General features: G+C 30.3%; 3 protein-coding genes across 3 annotated transcripts; 1 reads left to right on the top strand and 2 right to left on the bottom strand.

Moving 5' to 3' along the window:
* Positions 1 to 2,898: 2,898 nt before the first annotated feature.
* LOC101494236 (calcium-transporting ATPase 2, plasma membrane-type-like) lies at positions 2,899 to 8,307 on the bottom strand. The gene is made up of 7 exons (XM_004511786.4): positions 7,814 to 8,307; positions 6,743 to 6,797; positions 4,720 to 6,665; positions 4,440 to 4,598; positions 4,111 to 4,282; positions 3,685 to 3,983; positions 2,899 to 3,549 (listed from the first exon to the last, which is right to left on the bottom strand). The coding sequence occupies exons 1-7, from the start codon at positions 7,991 to 7,993 to the stop codon at positions 3,310 to 3,312; spliced, it is 3,051 nt and encodes a 1,016-aa protein (XP_004511843.1). The 5' UTR covers positions 7,994 to 8,307; the 3' UTR covers positions 2,899 to 3,309.
* Positions 8,308 to 12,199: 3,892 nt separating this feature from the next.
* LOC101493914 (mitochondrial outer membrane protein porin 2) lies at positions 12,200 to 15,967 on the top strand. Its single transcript, XM_004511785.4, has 6 exons — positions 12,200 to 12,404; positions 12,504 to 12,571; positions 14,721 to 14,831; positions 14,910 to 14,996; positions 15,074 to 15,282; positions 15,378 to 15,967. Exons 1-6 carry the CDS (start codon positions 12,356 to 12,358, stop codon positions 15,682 to 15,684), a joined length of 831 nt encoding a protein of 276 aa, XP_004511842.1. The 5' UTR covers positions 12,200 to 12,355; the 3' UTR covers positions 15,685 to 15,967.
* A 1,372-nt stretch (positions 15,968 to 17,339) lies between these two features.
* On the bottom strand, positions 17,340 to 18,049 carry LOC101493595 (large ribosomal subunit protein uL24y). The gene has a single exon (XM_004511784.4). It carries the CDS (start codon positions 17,978 to 17,980, stop codon positions 17,540 to 17,542), a length of 441 nt encoding a protein of 146 aa, XP_004511841.1. The 5' UTR covers positions 17,981 to 18,049; the 3' UTR covers positions 17,340 to 17,539.
* Positions 18,050 to 22,215: the final 4,166 nt, after the last annotated feature.

The following is a 22,215-nucleotide window of genomic DNA, read 5'->3' as shown; positions in this document are numbered from 1 at the left end:
GCCAAGATGAGTTATTAGTGAATATACACGAAAAAAGGCATCTTAGCTCTAACTACTAACAACCTTTGACCAACCCTACATGTTGGGAGGCTTAAAACGAATAAGATATTTTTAATTTTCAATATATAGTTTTTCTATTTTTGTTTTTATCTATGAATGAAGATAGTGATATTGATGTCTTGACTTGAGTAGGTTTTTTAATTTTCTTGATAACAAGCAATCATCAAATTCATCGATTTTTTTTTTAGAAATCAAATTTAATGATATTCAATAATTTTTCCCGAAATGCCACAGCAGACCAAAGTTTGTATTACTGAGTAATTCTTGTGTGGTTGGTGTTCTAGGCCGAACTCACTCTAACATATGCTAAACTCTATAAATTTGGACAGACATGACCCAATCAATTAGTGTCACAACACCTTCTCGAAATTAGGAAAAGCCGTCTACGAAGATGGCATCCGAAGCAACAATCTATCATAACTCACCTGGACCTCCAATCGTGACCACATGATGGAATAAGAGGGGATCCAATGATGGTGGGCGCGATAGTTCACCTATGCAACCATTATAGGTCACTTGATGACAATCATATGATGATCACATTCATTAGATGACACTCACCTTCCTTTGATCACAAGGACTCCCATCTAACATCAGAAGTCGTTTGAGAATAACATATATGTATCTGATGATCATAACGGGAATCTTCTAGAAACTTTAAAGAATTCACTATATAAATAGGACCTCTTATTTCATAAAGGTACACAAATTCTAACCTAAAATATCTCTCATAATCTGACAAACCCTTTCTTGATTTCAGCGACGCATTTGAAGTCAAACTCCTATATTCAGTATCTCCAGTACTGAATAGTTGGCTATAACTTATAACCACATATCTATTTATAATTTATTAAAACAAAGACGCGACTTAGATCAACGACACCTCAGCTCTTATGCCATTTAATTTTCCACATCAAACAAATTATGAGGTGGCACCTTCAAAAATGTACTTGTCATTTTTCTCTATGATTGACTTAAACTTATTCATGTGTTCTACCACGCAGGTTTTCATTTTCTTCTTTATTTCTTTTTACCGCACATATTCTACGACCAAAATAGTCTTTCATATTAAATGTTTTCATAGTTTATCATATTTCCATTTTTATGTGTCTCCTAATTCATATTTTTATTAGTGACTATTACTATTTTCATTCAAATTTTATTTTCACCCCTTGAATTAACTATTTTGGTAATTCCCACTTGCTTTTAAAATGTTTACTTTTCATATTCCGAACGTCCATCATATATATTGAATTGCATACCTCTTACTAGCCTTCATTCTCTCCTCACTTCATCAATAACAACTTTATTGGTCAATTTTGTTGTGGCCTTAGATTCAAATTGTGAGTGCATAATCTCCATTTTATGGTTTATTTATTTATGGCTTGAAATTAGTGACTTTTTTTATTTAATTTTGATGTTGTTAGTCATACGTATAATATTTTTTGGTTATTGTTACATATGTAGTATGATGCGTTCTTTTCAATATTTTAATATGTTTTTTTTTTCTTCATAAGTACACTATTTAATTGCAATTATATGATTGTCCTTTTATATATATATATATATATATATATATATATATATATAAATGTATATATGAAAGAGACATTAAATACATCGAATAAATAAGAGAGATTATATCATAGACTTAATTCTATTCATTTTTAATGTAACTTTTATACACATTTTTTACCTCTTGTTGCTATACGAACTAAGTTTGAAGTTTATCTCACTATCTCATCTTTTTTGTAGGAAGTAAAATGTACCCTATCTCATCTTTTGTTACACGAGTATAATTAGCTATAGTTGTATGCTTTAAAAACATCAGGCTTCATTTCTTATTCTCGTCTTCATTTCAATATTATATGGACAACTTATTATATAAAAATAGTAAATAATCTCAGTTTCTTACTTATATTTTAATAATTAAAATATAGTAACAATATATTATATTACCACAACAGATATAAAAATACGATCCTCAAAAGATATAAATATACAATTAAAGTTTAAAATTAAATAAACAAAAAACACTAAAATAAATTAAATCAAAATAATATCGGAACAAGCAAATTAATTAAAAGTAACAAATTAGAAGTTGAAAAAATAATTAAAACTAATTTCTAATTCTAACTTATGCATTGAAAGTAGTAAATATAAAATATATAAAAAATAAAAGAAAGTTAAGGACGAACAATGGTTGCTATAATTTTACTGATTTTCCTTCACCTACAGGCTACATATCATATTTTTTAATTTAACATACAAAATCATATATACTTTTAAGTTATAAGTTATGTTTTGATTTCGTTTAATTTAATTTAAATTCAGTACTATTTCAACATATTAATTAAAAAAATCAATACTTCACTATTTTATGATTTCACTTTTTACTACCATCCCAATTTTTCTAGATCAATCACACTCTCACTCCATCAAAATTTTCTTGTTCAAATAATTTAGACACAAAATAAACATTATATTACCACTTTTTTTAGTACAGAAATTTACTACTCCCTCTTTGATAATAATAATTTAATAATAGTCATAGACAGATCTTGTAAATAAATAAATAGATAGAGACGGAGGGAGTATACACATACACCTCGTGCTCTAGCTTATAAGTTTCCCTTATTTTTAATGTTTTTGTTTCTTTTTTTTTTTTTCCTGATAAATAAAAAATCATCCTCTACATGTAAAAGGTAGAAAAGGGTAACAAAGAACAGTTTGCTTGATATTTCTAGTGTATCCTTTGATTTTCCTGGGATGTAAATTGGGATAAACGTGATTAAGGCTAAATTAGTGAAGAAAATGCTTTTAAAAGAACAAAAGGAGTAATTCAGAATCACTATTTTAAACAGAACATGAACACATGGAATTTGTCCATTCAAAATGCCATAAATTTAAGACTACTAATTTATACTCGAGTTGTTTCTACATTCTAGGCAACAAGAGTCATCAATATCTACAAACAAGTGCAGGTTTTCATCTCTAATTCTGCTTGCCTTGAAAATAAACAACGTACACTAAATAAAATGGTGATTCGTCAGTCGCCTAAGGATAGATCTTGCAAGGCTCTAGTGTTCTACTTTGCTGCTCCATGGTTCTAATACAAGGCAGCTCAAACAATGTCAAACAACTCAGTGAATATACAAGAATAAAGGGCATCTCAGTTCTAACTACTGTCACAACCAACAACAACAAGTCTTCCCTGCTTTTTGACTAATAATTATTCGTTCACTTTCTTCAGACAGATATCTTCTTTAAGCGAGCAGCAATAGGCATGCCCATAAACCCAACAAACAAGCAGAAGAACCACTGTACCAGACTGAGAGGTGTTGTGTTTGCAAAAGTTCCCAAGTACTCTACTATTATGATTTGAAATAGAATTGTAGTACTGATGACACCCACAAAGACATAATTATCCAATATGCCTTTAAAAACATTAATTTTCTCCATCTCGCGAGAGTTTATCTCATTGAAAACCTGCAAAAACAGACCAACCCAAAACTGGTAAGCCACATTCATACATCGGTTAAATATTTAACTTAATCTTTCCTAATTATCGATGGAGTCATAATTATTTCTAAACAAGTTATTCAGCATTTACATAAAAGTTACCTGACAGAATACAAATGAGTTGAAGATAAGTGTGTTTAAGACTAGATTCGAATTAGGGCCATCAAGCGCAAAGATAGATTTTCCTTTTGACTGAAGAAACCATATCACCATAAACTGATACAGTGATTGTCCTAAGATATTCCTCCACATGACATTGCTGATGAAATTCCCTTTTCTTCCGACGGGTGAGCGCTTCATTAAATCATCATTTGGAGGTTCAGTTGCGAGCGCAAGTGCTCCCAATGTATCCATTATCATGTTCACCCACAAAAGTTGAACAGCAGTGAGGGGAGCAGTACCTGGAGAGAAAATGCATATATTATATCATAAGATCAAGTAGAAGGAATAGAAGGTTTTCAAAATCATGTAATGCAAGCAGATATTAAGTCCAAAATCAAAGTAGAAAAATTAATCTAACTTTCTAACCTGTCAAGCAGGCTGATGTAAAGTTCACTATTAAAGCAACAACGTTAACTGTAAGCTGAAACTGTACAAATTTCTGAATATTTATGTAAACAGAACGTCCCCATTTGGCCACTGTTACTATTGTGGAGAAGTTATCATCCAGAATTATGACATCTGCACTTTCTTTTGCAACCTGCACACATGTTATGTAATTAGCCGAACTTGGTATTCTCTTGCTATAGAATATTAATTAATGAATAAAATGTAACACAACCCTTTTCCTTTTATTTTGATTTAAGATATTTGACCATGGTTTACTCTACTCAGGGAAACGTTGCATTGACACTCACCTCAGTTCCAGCAATGCCCATGGCAAGTCCAATGTCTGCTTCATGAAGGGCTGGGGCATCATTCGTTCCATCACCAGTTACAGCTACAACTTCCCCAAATGTGGTACGCAAGTGTTTTACCAATGTATGCTTGTCTAAAGGTGAGGATCGAGCCATGACCTAAAAGGAATTAAACATTTATTTATGTTACTGAAAAGATAAACAATGAATCATCTATAACTGTAAGATAGATTGGTAATGAAGCAATCAAGATGTAGTGCATAAAGGAAATAAGAAGTACCTGAATTTTGGGAATCAGTTCAAGCAACTCTTCCATACTCTTCTCTCTAAATTCTGGACCTTCAATGGCTATACCATCATCTGTTAAAATACCACATTCCCTTGCTATAGCCTTCGCAGTATTAATATTGTCACCTGTAACCATTCTTACTGTTATTCCAGCTGAACGGCATAGTGCTACAGACTCCTTAACACCAGGACGAACAGGATCTTTGATACCGACAACTCCTATACAAGTGTATCCAGTAACAGGAATGGAGTCTTCAGCAGAGAACCCATTTTCCAATTCCACATATGCAAGGCATAAAGTTCTAAGTGCCTCATTAGCAAACTGGTTTATTGTAGTCTTAAGATGGTTAGTTGATTCTTCATCAAGTGGGACAACCTCGCCGTTTGAATTGAGAACTTTGTCACAGGAAGCAAGAACTATTTCAGAAGCACCTTTACAGTGAGCTCTTAAACCTCCACTAGGGAGCTCCACCACTACACCCATTCTTTTCTTAGTAGAGTTGAATGGCTCAACTTTAACAATTTTGCATGCTTGTTTCTCTCCTTGAAAATCACCACCTAATGACAAGCCAAACTCCAATATTGCAGTATCGGTCGGGGTTCCTAAAATCTCATGTTTACCTTCTTTGTTAACCACGACCTCTCCTCCTGTGTTGTTAAATATTGACTGTAGCAGCGTTTTAACAACAGACTCTGGGAGTTCAGAGCACAAACTAGAAGAAGTCTTGTTGCTTATTTCCTTACTCTTCATACAAATGCATGTTTTCACAACAGTCATGTGATTGGTTGTTAGTGTCCCAGTTTTGTCACTACATATAGTTGTGGCTGATCCCATTGTCTCACAAGCTGCCAAATTTCGGACAAGGGCTTTATCATTCATCATTTTTTTCATTGCAAATGCAAGGCTCAATGTCACAGCTAATGGAAGCCCTTCTGGAACAGCAACAACAACGATAGTGACCGCAATTGCAAAGAACTCCAACATCTCCAAAGCATCATCCCCATTCCAGCTCCAGAAGCTTCCTTGTTGGAGTTTAAGGCTCACAAGTCCTTGAACCAGAACTGCAAAAGTAACAATGGCGAAGAATAGGCCTATCTTCCCAATAATGGTTGCCACTCCGTTTAGTTTCACCTGTAACGGGGTTTCATCATCGCCACCTTCACTGAGAGTAGCCATCAACTTACCCCATTGAGTCCTCATTCCTACTGTGGTAACCAACATCTTGCATGATCCATCTTGGACTTTGGTTCCTGAAAGAAGAAATGGATTTTCAGTGTTCACAACCACAGGCTCACTCTCTCCTGTTAAACTTGACTCGTCGATCAACACAGAAAATCCCGAAACAAATAGTCCATCAGCAGGGACTTGGTCACCAATGGCAAGATGCACGATATCGCCAGGAAGTAACTCATATATAGACATTTTCTGCCTATATCTATTTCTTGTGACCTGAATGGAAATTTTCTTCTTCTCCTTGTCCAAATCCTTGAACTGTAAAGATTGGCGATAATCACTTGTTGCTGTCACAAAGACAACCAATAAGATACTTGCAACAATTCCAAGACCATCATGAGCCCCCTTGGGCCATCCTTCTGTTGCAATGCCAACTATCAGAGACACAAGAGCACACACTCCAAGTATCATGAGAGTCATGTCTTGAAGGGCTTCCCAAACAAAAACCCAAAAGCTTTTAGCTTGACTTTCGGTGAATTTATTGATTCCATATATCTCTTGTCTCCGATTCAGCAAATCAGAATCAACGCTGAGCCCGTCAGTGGTTGATGCAGAAAGCTTTTCTGCAATGCCATTAATCCCACCATGATATTTCAACTTCTTTACATCATGGCCTTCAACAATAGACCCCAATTCATCACCACAGATTTGGAATCCTGCATCTTTAACTTCCTCTGGCACTTTGTAATCGCTTTGTTGCGCGGCTGCGGATATATGATCAAAAGTAAACATACTGGCCCTGATATTTATAAGCTGTGAGAACAATGAAAAAGAAACTCACCTTGCATAAACTGAAATGCTGCTTTGGAAACCAAAACTGCCACCCTCAGCTTCTCCTGCAGTAAGGAGAGAATGAGTCTTTGAGAAATAAAACAGGAAGATGTCACATTCTATTTCTATGCATTGAAGAGAAAACTGAGGAATCACTGTTTATAGTATTTTATAAGTATTCTCAAATCCTTTACTAAGAAAAACACTTTTCACAGAGTTAATGAGCACATGAGTGTTGTTTATACTGGATAAGCAAGTATACAAAAGGAAAACAAGATCGCTTCGGTCTTTATTGAAACTGATAATAGTGGATGACATGTAATCAACACGTTGGTCAGCTTCCATCTGATGCTTCCATAAAAATTTTGAAAAGGTTAAATTTTATTACTTTACTTGTATGCTAGCAAAAAGCATTTTATGTCTGATATTCAAAATGTCCATAGCCCATCATGAACAATATCAAATTAAAAACTCCAGAGTAGCTAATTTATGCATTTATGTTCATTTATTTTAGTGGTATCTCGGCTAAAATTTGAACTTTTGAAAACTAATTAGAAACCACAAACATTAGTTAGTACATAAAAAACCTAAAAAATCTAGAATGATTGCCACTCGGAAGTAGAAGGTCACAGTGATATGACGTGTTTGTTCGACAAAAACAAGAAAAAACGAATACGAGTTAAGTTACACCTATATTCGTTTCCCTTACTTTCCCTTACTTTTGTCAAACTGATTATGATCAAGTCATGTCTCATATGTGAGGACAAAAAAACCATAAACTTCTACTTGAAAATGAAATCATCCACGAAGTTTCAAATGATTCAAAAAAAAAAAAAATTATAATCATATACAGCCTAGAGTCCAAGCAATGTCTCCAAAACTTAACGACACGACAGATAATAACACACACAAATATATGCCATATATTACAAATGCTGACTAGTCCAGTGTACTATAAATTAAAAAACAATAATAATTGTGTAACCAATAAACCAATGGGAAAGTATCTTTCAAATAATTTAATTAATAATAAGATCAGAGGGATTTATATATCTAAAATAATAATTAAAAAAATAGAAACCTGATTGGTACGACGCATAGCAGCAGCTTCGCCCCTCTTTTGGAGATTGGCAGTGAAACGAAAGCGTCTTTTGGGGTTCTTTACAACTCCGCATGCTTCTCTCCATCTTCGAAGAGCTTCTTCAGATGAGTTTTTCGACTTTACTCTTCCAAAATTCTTTTGTAAATAATCCTCCATCATCCAACAATAAATTAATTAAACACCTTTTGTTATGCTTGCTATATATGGAAGAATGAACCGAACCTGTTATTAATATTATCAAATCAAATAATAATAATAATAATATACAAATCAAATGGAGTTGTAATGTATGAGATGAGTGAATGTTGTTATGTTATAAAAAAGAAATGTTAAGTTGGTTTCTACTATTTGTATAGGCAGTGACCGAGTAATCAAGAGGTTAAGACACCAAGTTTGAAATTGAAAGATACTTTCGTGGAAAGAGAGGTTGGTATATATATACTAATTAAAGCCAAAAATCTGAGTAATAAATTACGATTGAAGATTCTTTTTTGTGGGGAAACCTACTCTGCGAGTTTATTTTTGAGGGAATTAATGACTTGTGGTTTCTATAGTTTTGTTTTCATGTGGTGGGAGGGGTCAACGGCATTCTTTTTCTTCTTCCTTTAATAAAGCGAAATGACTATACTGCATGCTTAATTTTGTTGAAGTTTGATTCCAATAAAACATGCTTATAAACAAGCCAAATACCTTAAGTCCAAAAGACTTGGATCTAAACATATATACTAATTTAATCTCATGTAAATATAAACCTCAAAAGATTGGATATAACTAATTCATTTGAAAAACATTTTTTAGATATTCTTGTTAAAGGAAAAACATTAGTTTTACAGACAGTTTATAGATTTTATTTAGTTGATCTCAAAATAATTATCACATTTATAAAAAAAGTATTTGTTTTAAAATAATTGTTATTTTTTGTTTTTAATGTAATTTTAATTATTTTGTTTTAATTGTATGCTCTAATTAATATTTTTTTTGTATTATTTCTATTTTATTATTCTGTATTTTATATTTATGACAATAAAAATAAATTTATAATTGATATTAGTTATTTCATAAAATTATCGTTGTATTTAATTTATTTATCATATTTTATTAATCCGTGTGTAACGAATTAAATTGTTTTTTACTTTCTATGAACAAGAATGTTTTCTTTTACAACCGGAACAAGTTAAGAATGTTTGGGTCTTGCTGTGATGAATACATAAATGAAAAATGATTTTTGGTTCCAAATTGAATTCATTACGCGTTTCCTCCGTAAAAGTAAATTTGGTGTATATCAGACTTATTTATCAGTGACTATCAATCATTCATTTCACCCAAAAGGCCAAAACGCGTAAAGGACGTTGTCGTTTTCCAAGCATAAAAAACCAACGCGGAAAGAACGTTAATGACTCCGACCTGCCTTTTATTGGACACGTCTTACACTTTACTTTTGGAAAAGCATTGTAACAAAAAAACCTTATCGAAAAGCAAAATGTTTGGTCTAACGGTCTCATAAGTGATAAGAACTTTATTCGTTTATTTTTTTATAAATTAACGCTATTAAAATACAAAATTTGATATAAAATATAATATAAATATAATATTTTATAAAAAATAAAATATAACATCCAATGTATTTTATATTTGTTTTAATAATATTTTTTATTTTTTATGTTTAATTACAACTTTAGTCCCTTTATTTTTATTGATTTATTAAATTGATGTTTTTATTTAAAAAGTCAATAATTTTGGTCATCTGTTTGATTATTTGATTAAAAAATGATAACATGACATATGAATAATTAATATATTTATATTGTTCTATATCATATAATTGATCTCACGTTATTTATAAAATATCAAATCGTTATTTTTTAATTCAAAAATCTAAAAGATCAAATGTGTTAACTTATAAAATAAGATAATCAATTTCATAAATTAATAAAAATAGATAAATAAAAACTACAATTAAATCTATTTTCTCATTTTTATTTTCAAAATAAGGCACCAATTGGACAATTCCTCTAAGCTCGTGTTGTTATGACTTAGTTTATCCAAATAAAAAGAAGGTAAAAAAGAATACAAGTGAATAGAAAAAAAAAACAAGTTAAAACTTATATTATTTTTAATTGCTTAGTCGAATAGAAGTATAAATGAAATGAACATAAAGTTAAATTTTTTATGTTTTATTTAACAAGTGAAACTATTTCAATAGTTAAATTTAGTATAAGAAAATAAATTTTCACTTAATCAATGAGAGTTGATATTCACTTAAATAGATATCTATATTTAATTTTTAAAATGCCTTAAATAAAATTATTTTTGATAGAACAAAAATATAAAATTATCGACTTTTAAAATAGAGGGATTAAGTTCGTTAATCAGTAAAAATAAAAGACTAAAACTGTAATTAAATTATATATATATATATATATATATATATATATATATTGTAATATACATGTTCTCTTCTATCAGAGATAATCTTAATCGAATCATTAAGAACATTAAATATAAATATTTTTAGTCATAATTTAAACTACTATTCATCACATTTATGATAAACCTTGTTGGTTTATTATTATAATTTTTAAAGATATAATTATTATAATTTTAGATGTATAAGTATACACATATCTTTAAATATGTGAATAATCAGGAACTTTCATACATACAATTATAGAAATGTAGCTCTAAATTTATTTTTGAATGTCTCTTAGTAAACAAAGAATTACAACAAACACAAACATCACTACAAGAATTTTTGAAGTTTGCGACATTTGGCCTACGACGGTTCTGAAATAACCGCCCTCACTACTACATTGCGGCGGTTCCCGAGGCGGTTTTCGTCAACCGCCGCCACCATGCCACCATATAAAGCACGCGATTTTCACCCTCACCACCAGTTTGCGACGGTTCATGGGGCAGTTTTAATCAACGGTCGTCGTTTAGGGCAATAAACCTTTATTGTGTTTCGTTTTTCAGATTTTGTAATTTCATTTGTCACTCCCGCGTGTATTCCTTTCTTAGCCCCGCACACATCCTTCCTCAACCCTAAAATTTCTGAAAACCCCCAAATCTCTCAACTTCTGTCAACCCTAAAACTTCTGAAGGAAACGAAATCGAAGACAAACAAAATCAACTTTTGCAAAGGTAATCGTTTCGTTCCATTTAACCGTTTAGTTCCAGATTGATTTGTTTGCATTTAATGGATAAACTGAAGTAAATAACATATGTTAGTGATTGGTTTGTTTGAGATTGGTTTGTTTGCTTTTAAAAATAATTTCCAGATTGATTTGTTTGCATTTAATGGATAAACTGAAGTAAATAACATATGTTAGTGATTGGTTTGTTTGAGATTGGTTTGTTTGCTTTTAAAAATAATTTCCAGATTGATTTGTTTGCATTTGAAACTAGTTTACAGATTGATTTGTATGCATTTAAAACTAGTTACAATTGATTTGTATGCATCTTGTATATATACTTTCCTATTATTTATAATAAACATAATGGAGTCCGACCCGCAAATATACACGGTGTGGTTATAACTTTTACTGATTGCTACCCTTCTATCTTTTTGTACTGATCTGATGGAAAACATGAGTTAGTAACTGATACTTACTGTTTTCAAATGACTGGAATAGGAAAGAGCAAAATTACAGGTTAGTGATAACAACGACCTCCCTGTGATTGAAGACAAACTTACTTAGATTTTCCACATCGTAACCGCAATTCTTAACATAAAACAGTGTACGGGTTGTAGGTAAAAACCTTTTGGCTCTTAACCTTTTCATCTATTGGAATGTTATGCATAACATGTGAGCAGCATGAATAATTATTCTATCAATATCCACATATATGAAATGATTACAGTGAAATGATTACAGGCAAAAATAAGTCAGTTTATGATTATAAAAAATGCAATTATATCATTTCAATCACGTTTGTAGAATCACGACCATTGCATGGCACAAACATAATAAACAGAGGTGTGTCATCTATACACGTCATTTTTTTTTTCTTCTTTTATGATATATCCCTTATTTTTATATTTATTCAACACTTTTTTTTTACGTTATAATATATTATATTTATTACATTATTATCTCTATTTTTTGGGTCAATAAATATATAGACATGGATAAATTATTTTCCTAATAAATACGATTTTTTTATTTTACTAATAACACAATTGATACTGCTTATAAAGATAAAATATAATTGATACTCTGAAAGGAAAAAAAAAAGGAAACGCTGGCATGCGGTCCCACGCATTAAAAAATCAACGGCTAAAAACGTCCAGATCACCATAGAATATTTACACCTCGCACGATTGGACACAATCGCTTCAAACCATCCACACCCATCGAAAGACTCACTACTACTACATTTCATCATCATTTTTATTACATTTAAAATAAAATTGTTTAAAAAAAAAAAAGTCATTTCCTCGCCACACCTTGTTTCGTGAAGCACAGTGCATCAAGATCTCTCTCTCTCTCAAAAACATTCTCTCTCTCTCTGAAACCGAAGATGAGCAAGGGACCGGGTCTCTATTCCGATATCGGCAAGAAAGCCAGAGGTGAATTAATGAATTATTATCCGTTATTGATTCCCTAACACTTTTCTCCAACTTTAATCAGAAAAGATTCTAATTATTTTCATTTGTTTTTGCTCTCAGATCTTTTGACAAAGGATTACAGCTCCGATCAGAAACTCACCGTTTCCTCTTACAGCACCACCGGAGTGGTAAGCTCTTCCAATTTCCAATATAATCAATCTATATATTCGTATGTATACACATCTTAAATTATATAATTATATGTGAGAGTGCGATTACTGGATTTATTGTTAAGATCTAGCTCAATGCTGTATGTCGCAGTTAGTTTATTCGCATTGTGAGTTTGATGATGATCGTTTTCTCTGTTCCTTTACATGCATCGTTAATAATTGCATCTCTATTATTTTAAATGCGTTACTATTTGCTTATATAAAAAAATAATGATAGTTGCCTCTCTTATTGATTTGATTCTAGAAAAAGATGTTGAATCGTGAAGTTACCTTCGAGAAATTATTTGAAATGAGCTTAAGTAATGAGTGATTCACATTACATTACGTGGTCACCACGTTAAGCTGATATCCGTATTGTGTAGATAAATAGTATCATAAATTCATCTTTGCAATTTTGTAAATAATAAAAAGAAAATTAAATTTGTACAAAAAAATTAATTAAATTAAATTAAATATATGATATTGGATGTGTCATCATCACTCATCACTAACTCTGCTTGAAATCCAATGTTTCTGTATAAACATGTTAGGTGGTGTTATATTTTTGTAGACTTTTTTTTTTTTTGCTTTCTGCTAGTCTGTTTTGTCGTAAGAATGGAGCATGTGGTTTTCAAAACATGTTGGACATGTCACATGTGAGTCTCTACAAAACATCAATTATCCTAGTTGTTGTACATAAAACATACTTTATCTTATTACAGTATGATTGTTTAAATAATCAAAAATGGCAATCTCTTGGATAGAAATTGGGTTGGGGAATAATACTATATGAACAATATATATGGGGAGACAAAGAAATTGAATGTTTAGAGCTAATTGGATTGTATGTCGAGTTGAACACAAGGGTTTTTATATTTTGATGTAATAAAGCTACATCAGAATTCAGAAAATAGCGCTACCATTGGATGGTGTTGGGAATCAGAAATTTTTAAAAGGCAACAGGCAAAATGTAGCATTATTACCGATGAAATTTTTAGGATTGTATGTCCGATGAAAGTTTATCATGCAGGTTATGCCATTTTCATGCCTAAAATCCTTGAGTTTTGAATTCTGATATATACCATATAAGTCAATAAATTATTTTAAAAGGGTGACACAGTTACAAGTTTTTGGAGTTGTGTAACATGTAGTAGAAACTATCTAACTAGTTGTGCAGCTTTACCAATTAATTATCTGATTATCTAGTATGTCGCTTCAGGGCTTAAGAAATTGTTTGGTGGTTGAAATTAGATTTGTGAGAAGTTTTTCGGAGTGCGGAGGTTGTGAGAATTTGTTTGGTTGTTGATATTAGATTTATTAACATCTAAGTAATTGAAAGTATATAACCAAGTTTGAGAAAATGCAAGATTGAGCACTGTAGTAAGGTGAGGTGAGAAATGAGCCAGAGGACAGGACATAGATTTAATACTGTTAACTAATTACTGATAATACTTTGACCAATTGACTTCTCTAATGGGAAGTTTATGTTGAATTCATGAATGTTGGAAGCCTTTTGTATGGGCAACTAAGAAGGTTTGAATCACCAAACTATTAGTGTTATTGTTATACTTATGCATTTCCGTAATTCCTTTTAGAATTTCTCATTACATGTTACGCACTGCATATGCTTATTGCCTAAAATTTGGGGATAACATGTTGATAGCAATGAAGGCTTTCCAAATCGGTTGTTCTGAAGGCAGTTACTTTTAAGTTCATTTTTTATTTTACTGTTATCACTTTCTTACCTTATTATTAAGAAATAAGCGCAGACACAGGCTTTCCATAATCAACAATAACCTACAACCCATGAATAAGAATTCATTCTTAGTGTAGTATAATAGTATTGCTGTGGGTTCATGTTGAAGGCGTTGCTTTACATCTAAGTGGCAGCTGATTCCAGTTTTATGGGGGTGGTTATTTACTAAAAGTATTATGTTTTCCTTCAAGCTGTCTGTGTCTGGAATTCATATGTTCTATTTAAATTCTTGTTTGACTTTGTACTTTCTGGTTATCACGGCGCTTTTGTAATACTAAGTATGTGCAACGATGATCACTTGAGACCATTTGCTAGGAGCAAAGTATGTCTAGTATTCACTTCAATATGGCTTTTTCCTTTTTCTCCTTTCAGGCCCTCACTTCAACTGCTGTGAAGAAAGGAGGACTCTCAACTGGAGATGTGGCAGCACTGTACAAGTATAAGAACACCCTTATTGATGTCAAACTTGACACAGCATCAATTGTGGGTTACTATGTCTTTTTAGATTATAATATTATATGCTCTTAAGTAAAACGTCTAATTTGGTTCTCTTTCTTCCAGATCTCCACGACCCTCACATTCACTGACCTTTTTCCATCCACAAAGACTATAGCTTCATTTAAGCTGCCTGATTATAGTTCTGGCAAGGTACTTGCTTCTTCTATATGGTAAATGATTGACTGCTGTACATGTTTCTGAAAATTTGTCTAATTTGTTTTTGGCAGTTAGAGGTTCAATACTTCCACGACCATGCTACCATAACATCAGTCGCTACACTGAAGCAAACCCCTACCATTGATGTTTCTGCCACTGTTGGTACCCCAAACATTGCAATTGGTGGTGATGCGGGCTATGATACTACATCTGGTCGTTTTACTAAATACAATGTTGGGCTTAGTTTCACGAGACCAGATTCATCCGCTTCAATAATATTGTAAGATTCTTATTTTGTCCATATTTCTGTTACAAAAATCTAGCAATGGTTCATATGAGCGAGAAATTGATATAGAACATGTTATTTCCTATCAGTGGCGACAAGGGTGACAGCATTAATGCATCATACTTCCACCATTTAGACCAATTCAAGAAGAGTGTTGCTGTTGCGGAGATAACCAGAAGGTTCTCAACAAATCAGAACACTATTACTGTTGGAGGGTCTTTTGCTATTGATCCTCTTACACAGGTCAAAGCAAGGCTCAACAACCGTGGAATGCTTGGGGCCCTCCTACAGCACGAGATCTTTCCAAAGTCAGTGCTGACTATTTCTGGGGAGGTTGATACGAAGGCCCTGGATAAAAAATCTAAGTTTGGGTTGGCAATTGCTCTCAAACCTTGAAGTTTTCCTTTTAACTTTAAAACGTGAGATTGGAAATCTAAACTCCAATTCAATATTTTTTTGGGCGGCCCTCGAAAGGAGGGCAGAATAATAAGTTCCACAGATGAGCGTTTCTAAGTTCTTTCTGAATGGACGAATCATTTCAATAACTCGGAATCCACCTATGGCTTCTGTTTTCCCATTTTTTGTTAAATTTTATGCTTTCATATTATGAATTCATTCTAACTTTGTAGTAGACATTCTGATCTATCTAAGGAAGTCTTGTTCTCTGGGAGGACTCTTATCAGTAGTGTTTTTGCTTAAAGATTGAATTTCCATATTTTCTGTTACATGGTTTTTTCAAATACACATTGGTTTGTTAAGCCCCTTACCATGATTTTTCAGTTTTCTAGTAATGGCTAGTCGGGGATAGTAATGGGAAGCGCTTGTTGGAATCCATAGTAATTGGCTTCATATCCATGTTCTGAAAAATATGTATCCAATTCCGTACTCGTGCTGCACCCTGAATTAATGGGAGTATATAATTTGTCCATTTTTTCTATCTCACATTTTATCTCTAACATTTCTTTATTTTTTTTTAATATTTCTCTTAGCACTTGCATTTTTTGTGCTTAAGGGGATACATGAATCTAAAGGTTCCATGCTCCATGTCACTTTGTTATATGAGGAAAAAACTTGACTAATAAAGGAATCTTATACATCTCTAGAATCAACAACCAACATTCCTCGACCCTTCTATTTTTTGTAAGACATTGAACCAACATAGCGGAACTTATCAGTTCAATATAAAAAAACTAACATACAAACCGAAGACTTTTAAGTCCCCACACCAGATAAAATTAGTGACCAAAGATAACAGTGAAATCACTTGTAAGCAACAACCATTTGGTCATAAACAATATGCCCAAATATATCTTCTACCCCGCTCTATCTCAAAAACAAACATTAACAAGCAATAGCTACACATTGGAGATCATATATCCATAATAAAGCTATACAAAACTTGAAAAGAAAGAGCTTTTCGACATTGCTCAAATAATCTTCACTTGTTAAATTGATAATAAAGGTCTGAATGCCTTCTGTGATTAAAACAATGGAGATGAAAGAGAAGATTACAAGTACACAATATTGAAGTTTAATGTGCCATTGAACTCAATGCAACATGGTAAAGGGAGTGAGGGTAAAAGCTCAACCAAAATGAGTTCTCCATGCATCAGCAAGCAAACTATACAACTGCTATTACTGCTCGGACATGTAAGCTAATTATATATTAGGACAATTTAATTCAAACCTCCATGTAAGATAGTAACATTTCAAGCATAACAATTAAATTTTAATCCTACCTCTAGAACAGACAGAAGCCAGTGTTTGCATTATTGCATCATGAATAAAATAGATTCTCAAATGACAGTATACCTAAATATCAACTATTAATTCAACCAAAACACTGTGTAAGCAAAACTGATTGAATTACCCGGATGCCAGTTCCATCTTAAGTACTACACATGACTTAACTTAAACATAACTAAATTCTAGTTATCTCTGCCCCTAATTCAACAATCTTAGCTCTGCCCTTAGATGCAATGCAAATGAGCAATATTACTCGAGAAATTAAACATGTGGCAATATAAATACAAAAAAAAAAGTGAAACATCTAAACAAACAGAAACTTTGACAGTGATAATGTCAAGCATTCCATTAAATTAAACAAAACATAACAACCTCAAAATTCTGAAATAATTCAGATCTAAACCACAAGTCGTTCAAACCATCAAGTTATAGCAGTAATACAAACAAAACTAGTAATAATAATATCAATAATCAAAAAAGGATTATAAAGAAAAAACATGAGAAACTAATCAATAGTTTGCATAATGTCTTCAGGAGCAAACTTAGTGCCCTTTTCCTTATCAGCAGCAGCACGACCCTTAGCCTTACGATCAAGCAAAGATTTACGATCCTTATCCAAACGAAGCTTAGTGATAACAACTTTCGAAGGGTTAACACCAACATTAACGGTTGAACCATTAACTTTCTCACGTGTTATGCGTTCGATGTGAATCACCCATTTCCTGCGATAAACTTGAACAACCTTTCCCTCGCGTCCCTTAAAAGTGCCTCTTACAACCTGAACCTCGTCGTCTTTACGAACGGGCATGGAACGCACGTTGTACTTTGAACGTAGGTCGCCGGAGAGAGGTGCGCTCATTAGAACGCGACGGACGCTTGACGGCGCCGTGAAATGAGCCTTGCGGCTCTTGCGACGGCTGCTTGAAACCCTTGGATTGAACTTCATTGTGTTTTGTGTTCTCTCACCTCTCTTTTCTGACGGCAACGATGAAATGAATGTATATACCAAATCTTTAAATTAGGGTTTTAGGTTTTCTTTTTCGTTTTTATTTTTTTATTGCTTATTTTTTATGTCTCTATTTGGATAGGGTCTTCCATGCACAATTTGGGGATATGATTTGGGCCTTAAGACTAATTTAAGTTTTGCTACTTACACCTCTTTATTTTCGTGCTATATCCCATAAAACTAATAAAAAATTGGTAAAACCCATCACATGGTTCTTTAAATTACACAAAAATAACAAATTAGTCATTAATTTTTAATTTAAATATGTAGTTAGTCTCAATAAATATATTATTTTTATTTTCATTTTTATAAATTTTTTTGTTTAGATTTAGTCTATGTAAAGTTAAAAATTGATTTTGGTCTCTAACGTCAAATCAAAATTAAGAGAATTACGAATTTTTCAAAAACAGTTAAAATTCTTTTTTAATTTCTATTCATATTTTCTTGATAAAAAAATACTAATTATTAAATGATCAATAAATAAATTTATTAACTAATAATATAAAATATTTTAATTTTTAATATAGCATAAAAATGATATGTTGGTGTCAAATTTGTCTTTGGTGTTTGTAAATGTTTACAACGATGATCCAAATCTAAATTATCTCAAATTTTTAATAAATTCATGTAATTCTTAAAAAAAAATTAATTGTAACAATTATAAGAACATAAATTATGAATCTAACTTTTAGAAAAATAATTGAATTAGAGAGAATTCAAATAAGATATATATTAAAATTATTGAAATTAAATGTAAAAATAAATATATTTAAAAAAATATTAAATTTTGAAATGTTTCATAAACTAATCTCATATAAACGTCTTATATTCATTTTCATAATTTTTTAAATAGACAAATTGAATTCACATAAATATCGTGTATTCCTAGCATACGTCAGATCCAGGTTAGGCCAGAGGTTTTCTTAAACAAATAAGATTAAAATTTATAACAAAGTTTAATTAGTTAAAAAAGTCAAGTTACATGTCACCTAATAAGTCTTTTAAGCCTATTAAATCAGTATATTTAAATAAATATAAATAATATTTTTTTACTGCTATAATTATTATATTAAATTTTGATTTTTGTTATATATTTAACTTTGAGTAATTTACGCATATTAATCTTATTTAGTTTTTTTTCATATTTAAATTTATCATTATAAAATATAATTTAAGTATAATGTTTATAAAATTATATTTTTCAAAAATGTGATGTTAAATATCAAAATATAACTTAATTTCATTGACATATTAACTCATTAATCTATTTAAATATATATTTAATTGCTTATTCAAAAATATTAAAATGAAATAGGATTTAAACTAGCTAATATGTCATACCACACTTTTATCAAGATCACATGCGGACCTAAAAAATAAGTATATGACAGGTTACATGTCCAATTTAATCCTTGAAATTTTTTTGAGACCAAGCTCAGACCTATTTCATCTCATAAGCATGAGGGTAAATTGGTCGATTTGGTTGATTTAAAAATTATGAGTGACAAAAAGTTTACCAAATTTGTGCAATGCACGGAAACCTTACCCCATATCTCAATTATCATTACCCATATCCCACAATATTTACAAACCGTCCATTTTACTCTTTTTTTCATAAAAAAAAAAAAAAATAATAAAAAAATAATCTCAAAAGATTAACTAGCAAAGACTTATGAAATATTTTTACATTTCAAAAAAAAAAATAAAACTACCACCAAACTTAATTCTTTTAAGTTTTACTGAATATGTTTGGAATCTTGTGACACACTTAGTGTTTTTATAAATATTAAAATGACGTTTATTTAGTTTGATGGTTTTGTATATCTTTATTGATTAATTAATTTTTAATATCTACAAATGTTAGTTAATAAAAAAATATTATTTTATCATGCATACCATTAATCTCATTAAAGTATATTTTAAAATGTATTAAATATATTTTATAAGTGATTAAATAATATTGTAAATTAACTCACCGTTTGTAAATCGATTTATAGAAGTTTTAAACTCATTCAATATATTTCATAATAGATCAATCCACTCACTTGCCACTCGATTCACATACTTCTTCGAAGTTTTGTGAATCAATTCACTCTTATAAATCGATTTACACTTTTTTAAAATAAAATTATAAATATTTAAAAAACTTATAAATTGATCCACAATCTTACAAGTGGATTCACACAACCCATTGAATCAATTTTCAACCCTTACCAATAAGTTATTTTATTAAGTAAAAATGTTTGCACTTTCATCTACCAACTCATACATTTTAAATATTAATAGAACCGTCGTTAAGAAAAATAACACTTTCATTATTTATCATCATAAATTATTCTAAACATAATAACAAAAATATTCAAAATTTTAATAATCAAAGAATAATTAAACATATTTCGTTTATGTATGTATTAAAAGTGTTTGTAAGATAATTTTATAAAAACTTAAAAATGTGATTTTTAAATTTTTTTTTTAAACTTTTAGAGATAATAAAATATACATAACTCCTTAATCCATTTTTGTTTATAATTCATGAGTGTTTTTGTTGATGAAGAGCGAAATTTGTCAAACGGCTACGAAACAATAGATGGAGCATTATCTAAAATGGTACAAACAAAGTCGATAGATTGACCAAAACAAACGAGGGCGTCAACATATAAATTTGTCGCACGATAGATACAATAAGGACTCGTTTGATGGATATGATAAGAGACATGATAAAAACAAGTTATCATATCTTTAAATCAAGTGTTTCATAGGTCAATAAGATATAATAAGTTTATTCAAAATTCTATTTTTCTCTAGTTGAAATTTTTATCATTAACATGAGCTTAGTTAGAAACCAATAAGATAAAATAATAACAATAATTTACTCAATTACTCTTATAAAATATAATTTAAATTATATAATTGAAATATAATAAAATATAATTATAAAAATAATTTATAAAATATAGTCTAAAATATAAAAATGTAAATCTAATCAAATATAAATATTAAAATAATTAATAGATTTGATATTAAACTTAAAAATGAAATATTAATCATTAATTTAAAAAATATTTATGATTTTATCTCAAGGGGTATTTTCATCTTTTTATATAATTTAATGAATTAGTATTAAAAATTATAAAAATATAAAAATTAATTAAAATTTAAGAATAAATATATTTTGTTTATAAAGGTATTTTTTTTTTCATTTATGTAATAAATATTATGTCTTTATTTACATTCTAATAGATAAAATTGAACTATCTAGTTACTCGTGATTTATTTTTATATTAAATTATTTATTTAGTAATATCAATACATAATTTTAATATCAAATTATTTTATTACCCATTTAATTTTTTTGTTAGTTTATAAATATTTAAAATATAATAAGTTGATTTTAAAATAAAATTAATATATATTAAATACATGACCAAATAAAATATTATTATCTTATTAATTATATATATATATCATTAAACGTAAGGTATAATAATATTTATCATATCATTATACCGTATTTTATTATTATCCAGTTTTATATCTAACGTATTTATATTCTATAGTACATGTCAAACAAATCCGAACAATGTAAGAAATATCCTTGATAAAATCAGGTCGAAGATGAACTATAATTATATATATATTTTGGTCCTAGTAGTACATCTATATTAGCCATGATAGTTACGATTTCGGAGTTAATTTCCACATGGTGGATAGTAATGTTAAATTGTATAATGAGTATTTATTTCTTATTATATGATTACATTAAAATTTAAGACGAGTACTTATTTCTTATTATATGATTACATCAAAATTTAAGAGTAGAAAGTAGAAACGGTCCAGTGGGGTAATCAGCTTATTAGCTCTTCAAATTATATTATAGGGAAAATAAAAAGGAAAAGGAAATCGCTTGGCTTCGGTTATGGCATCATCTAAATGGTTAGTTACCACTTCCCCGTGAGATGAGAAGAAGAAAATAATTTGACTTTCTATCTAGTGCTTCGTCGGTGACTCTAGTTCATATGGTATTTTATATAAATAAATACTTAATGGACCTATGCCCTCCTTCTTTTCACCCAAAATTAGATAAGTAAAATAAATTACATAATTACTGATATTATTAGAATATGTATCATATATTTTTTTCAACTTAGTCTTCAAAGTTATGTAAGTTTCTTTAT

The sequence above is a fragment of the Cicer arietinum genome, chromosome 8, assembly GCF_000331145.2.
Source record: "Cicer arietinum cultivar CDC Frontier isolate Library 1 chromosome 8, Cicar.CDCFrontier_v2.0, whole genome shotgun sequence".
Classification (NCBI taxonomy): domain Eukaryota; kingdom Viridiplantae; phylum Streptophyta; class Magnoliopsida; order Fabales; family Fabaceae; genus Cicer; species Cicer arietinum.
This window is presented reverse-complemented; position numbering and strand designations above follow the sequence as displayed.

Coding starts and splice junctions, on each gene's coding strand:
- LOC101493595 (XM_004511784.4), bottom strand. CDS start 17,980: ATGAAGTTCAATCCAAGGGTTTCAAGCAGCCGTCGCAAGAGCCGCAAG.
- LOC101494236 (XM_004511786.4), bottom strand. CDS start 7,993: ATGATGGAGGATTATTTACAAAAGAATTTTGGAAGAGTAAAGTCGAAA. Junction 4,599..4,719: donor AACTGATTCCCAAAATTCAG/GTACTTCTTATT, acceptor AATTCCTTTTAG/GTCATGGCTCGATCCTCACC. Junction 3,984..4,110: donor TACATCAGCCTGCTTGACAG/GTTAGAAAGTTA, acceptor TTTTCTCTCCAG/GTACTGCTCCCCTCACTGCT.
- LOC101493914 (XM_004511785.4), top strand. CDS start 12,356: ATGAGCAAGGGACCGGGTCTCTATTCCGATATCGGCAAGAAAGCCAGA. Junction 14,832..14,909: donor AACTTGACACAGCATCAATT/GTGGGTTACTAT, acceptor TCTTTCTTCCAG/ATCTCCACGACCCTCACATT. Junction 14,997..15,073: donor CTGATTATAGTTCTGGCAAG/GTACTTGCTTCT, acceptor TGTTTTTGGCAG/TTAGAGGTTCAATACTTCCA.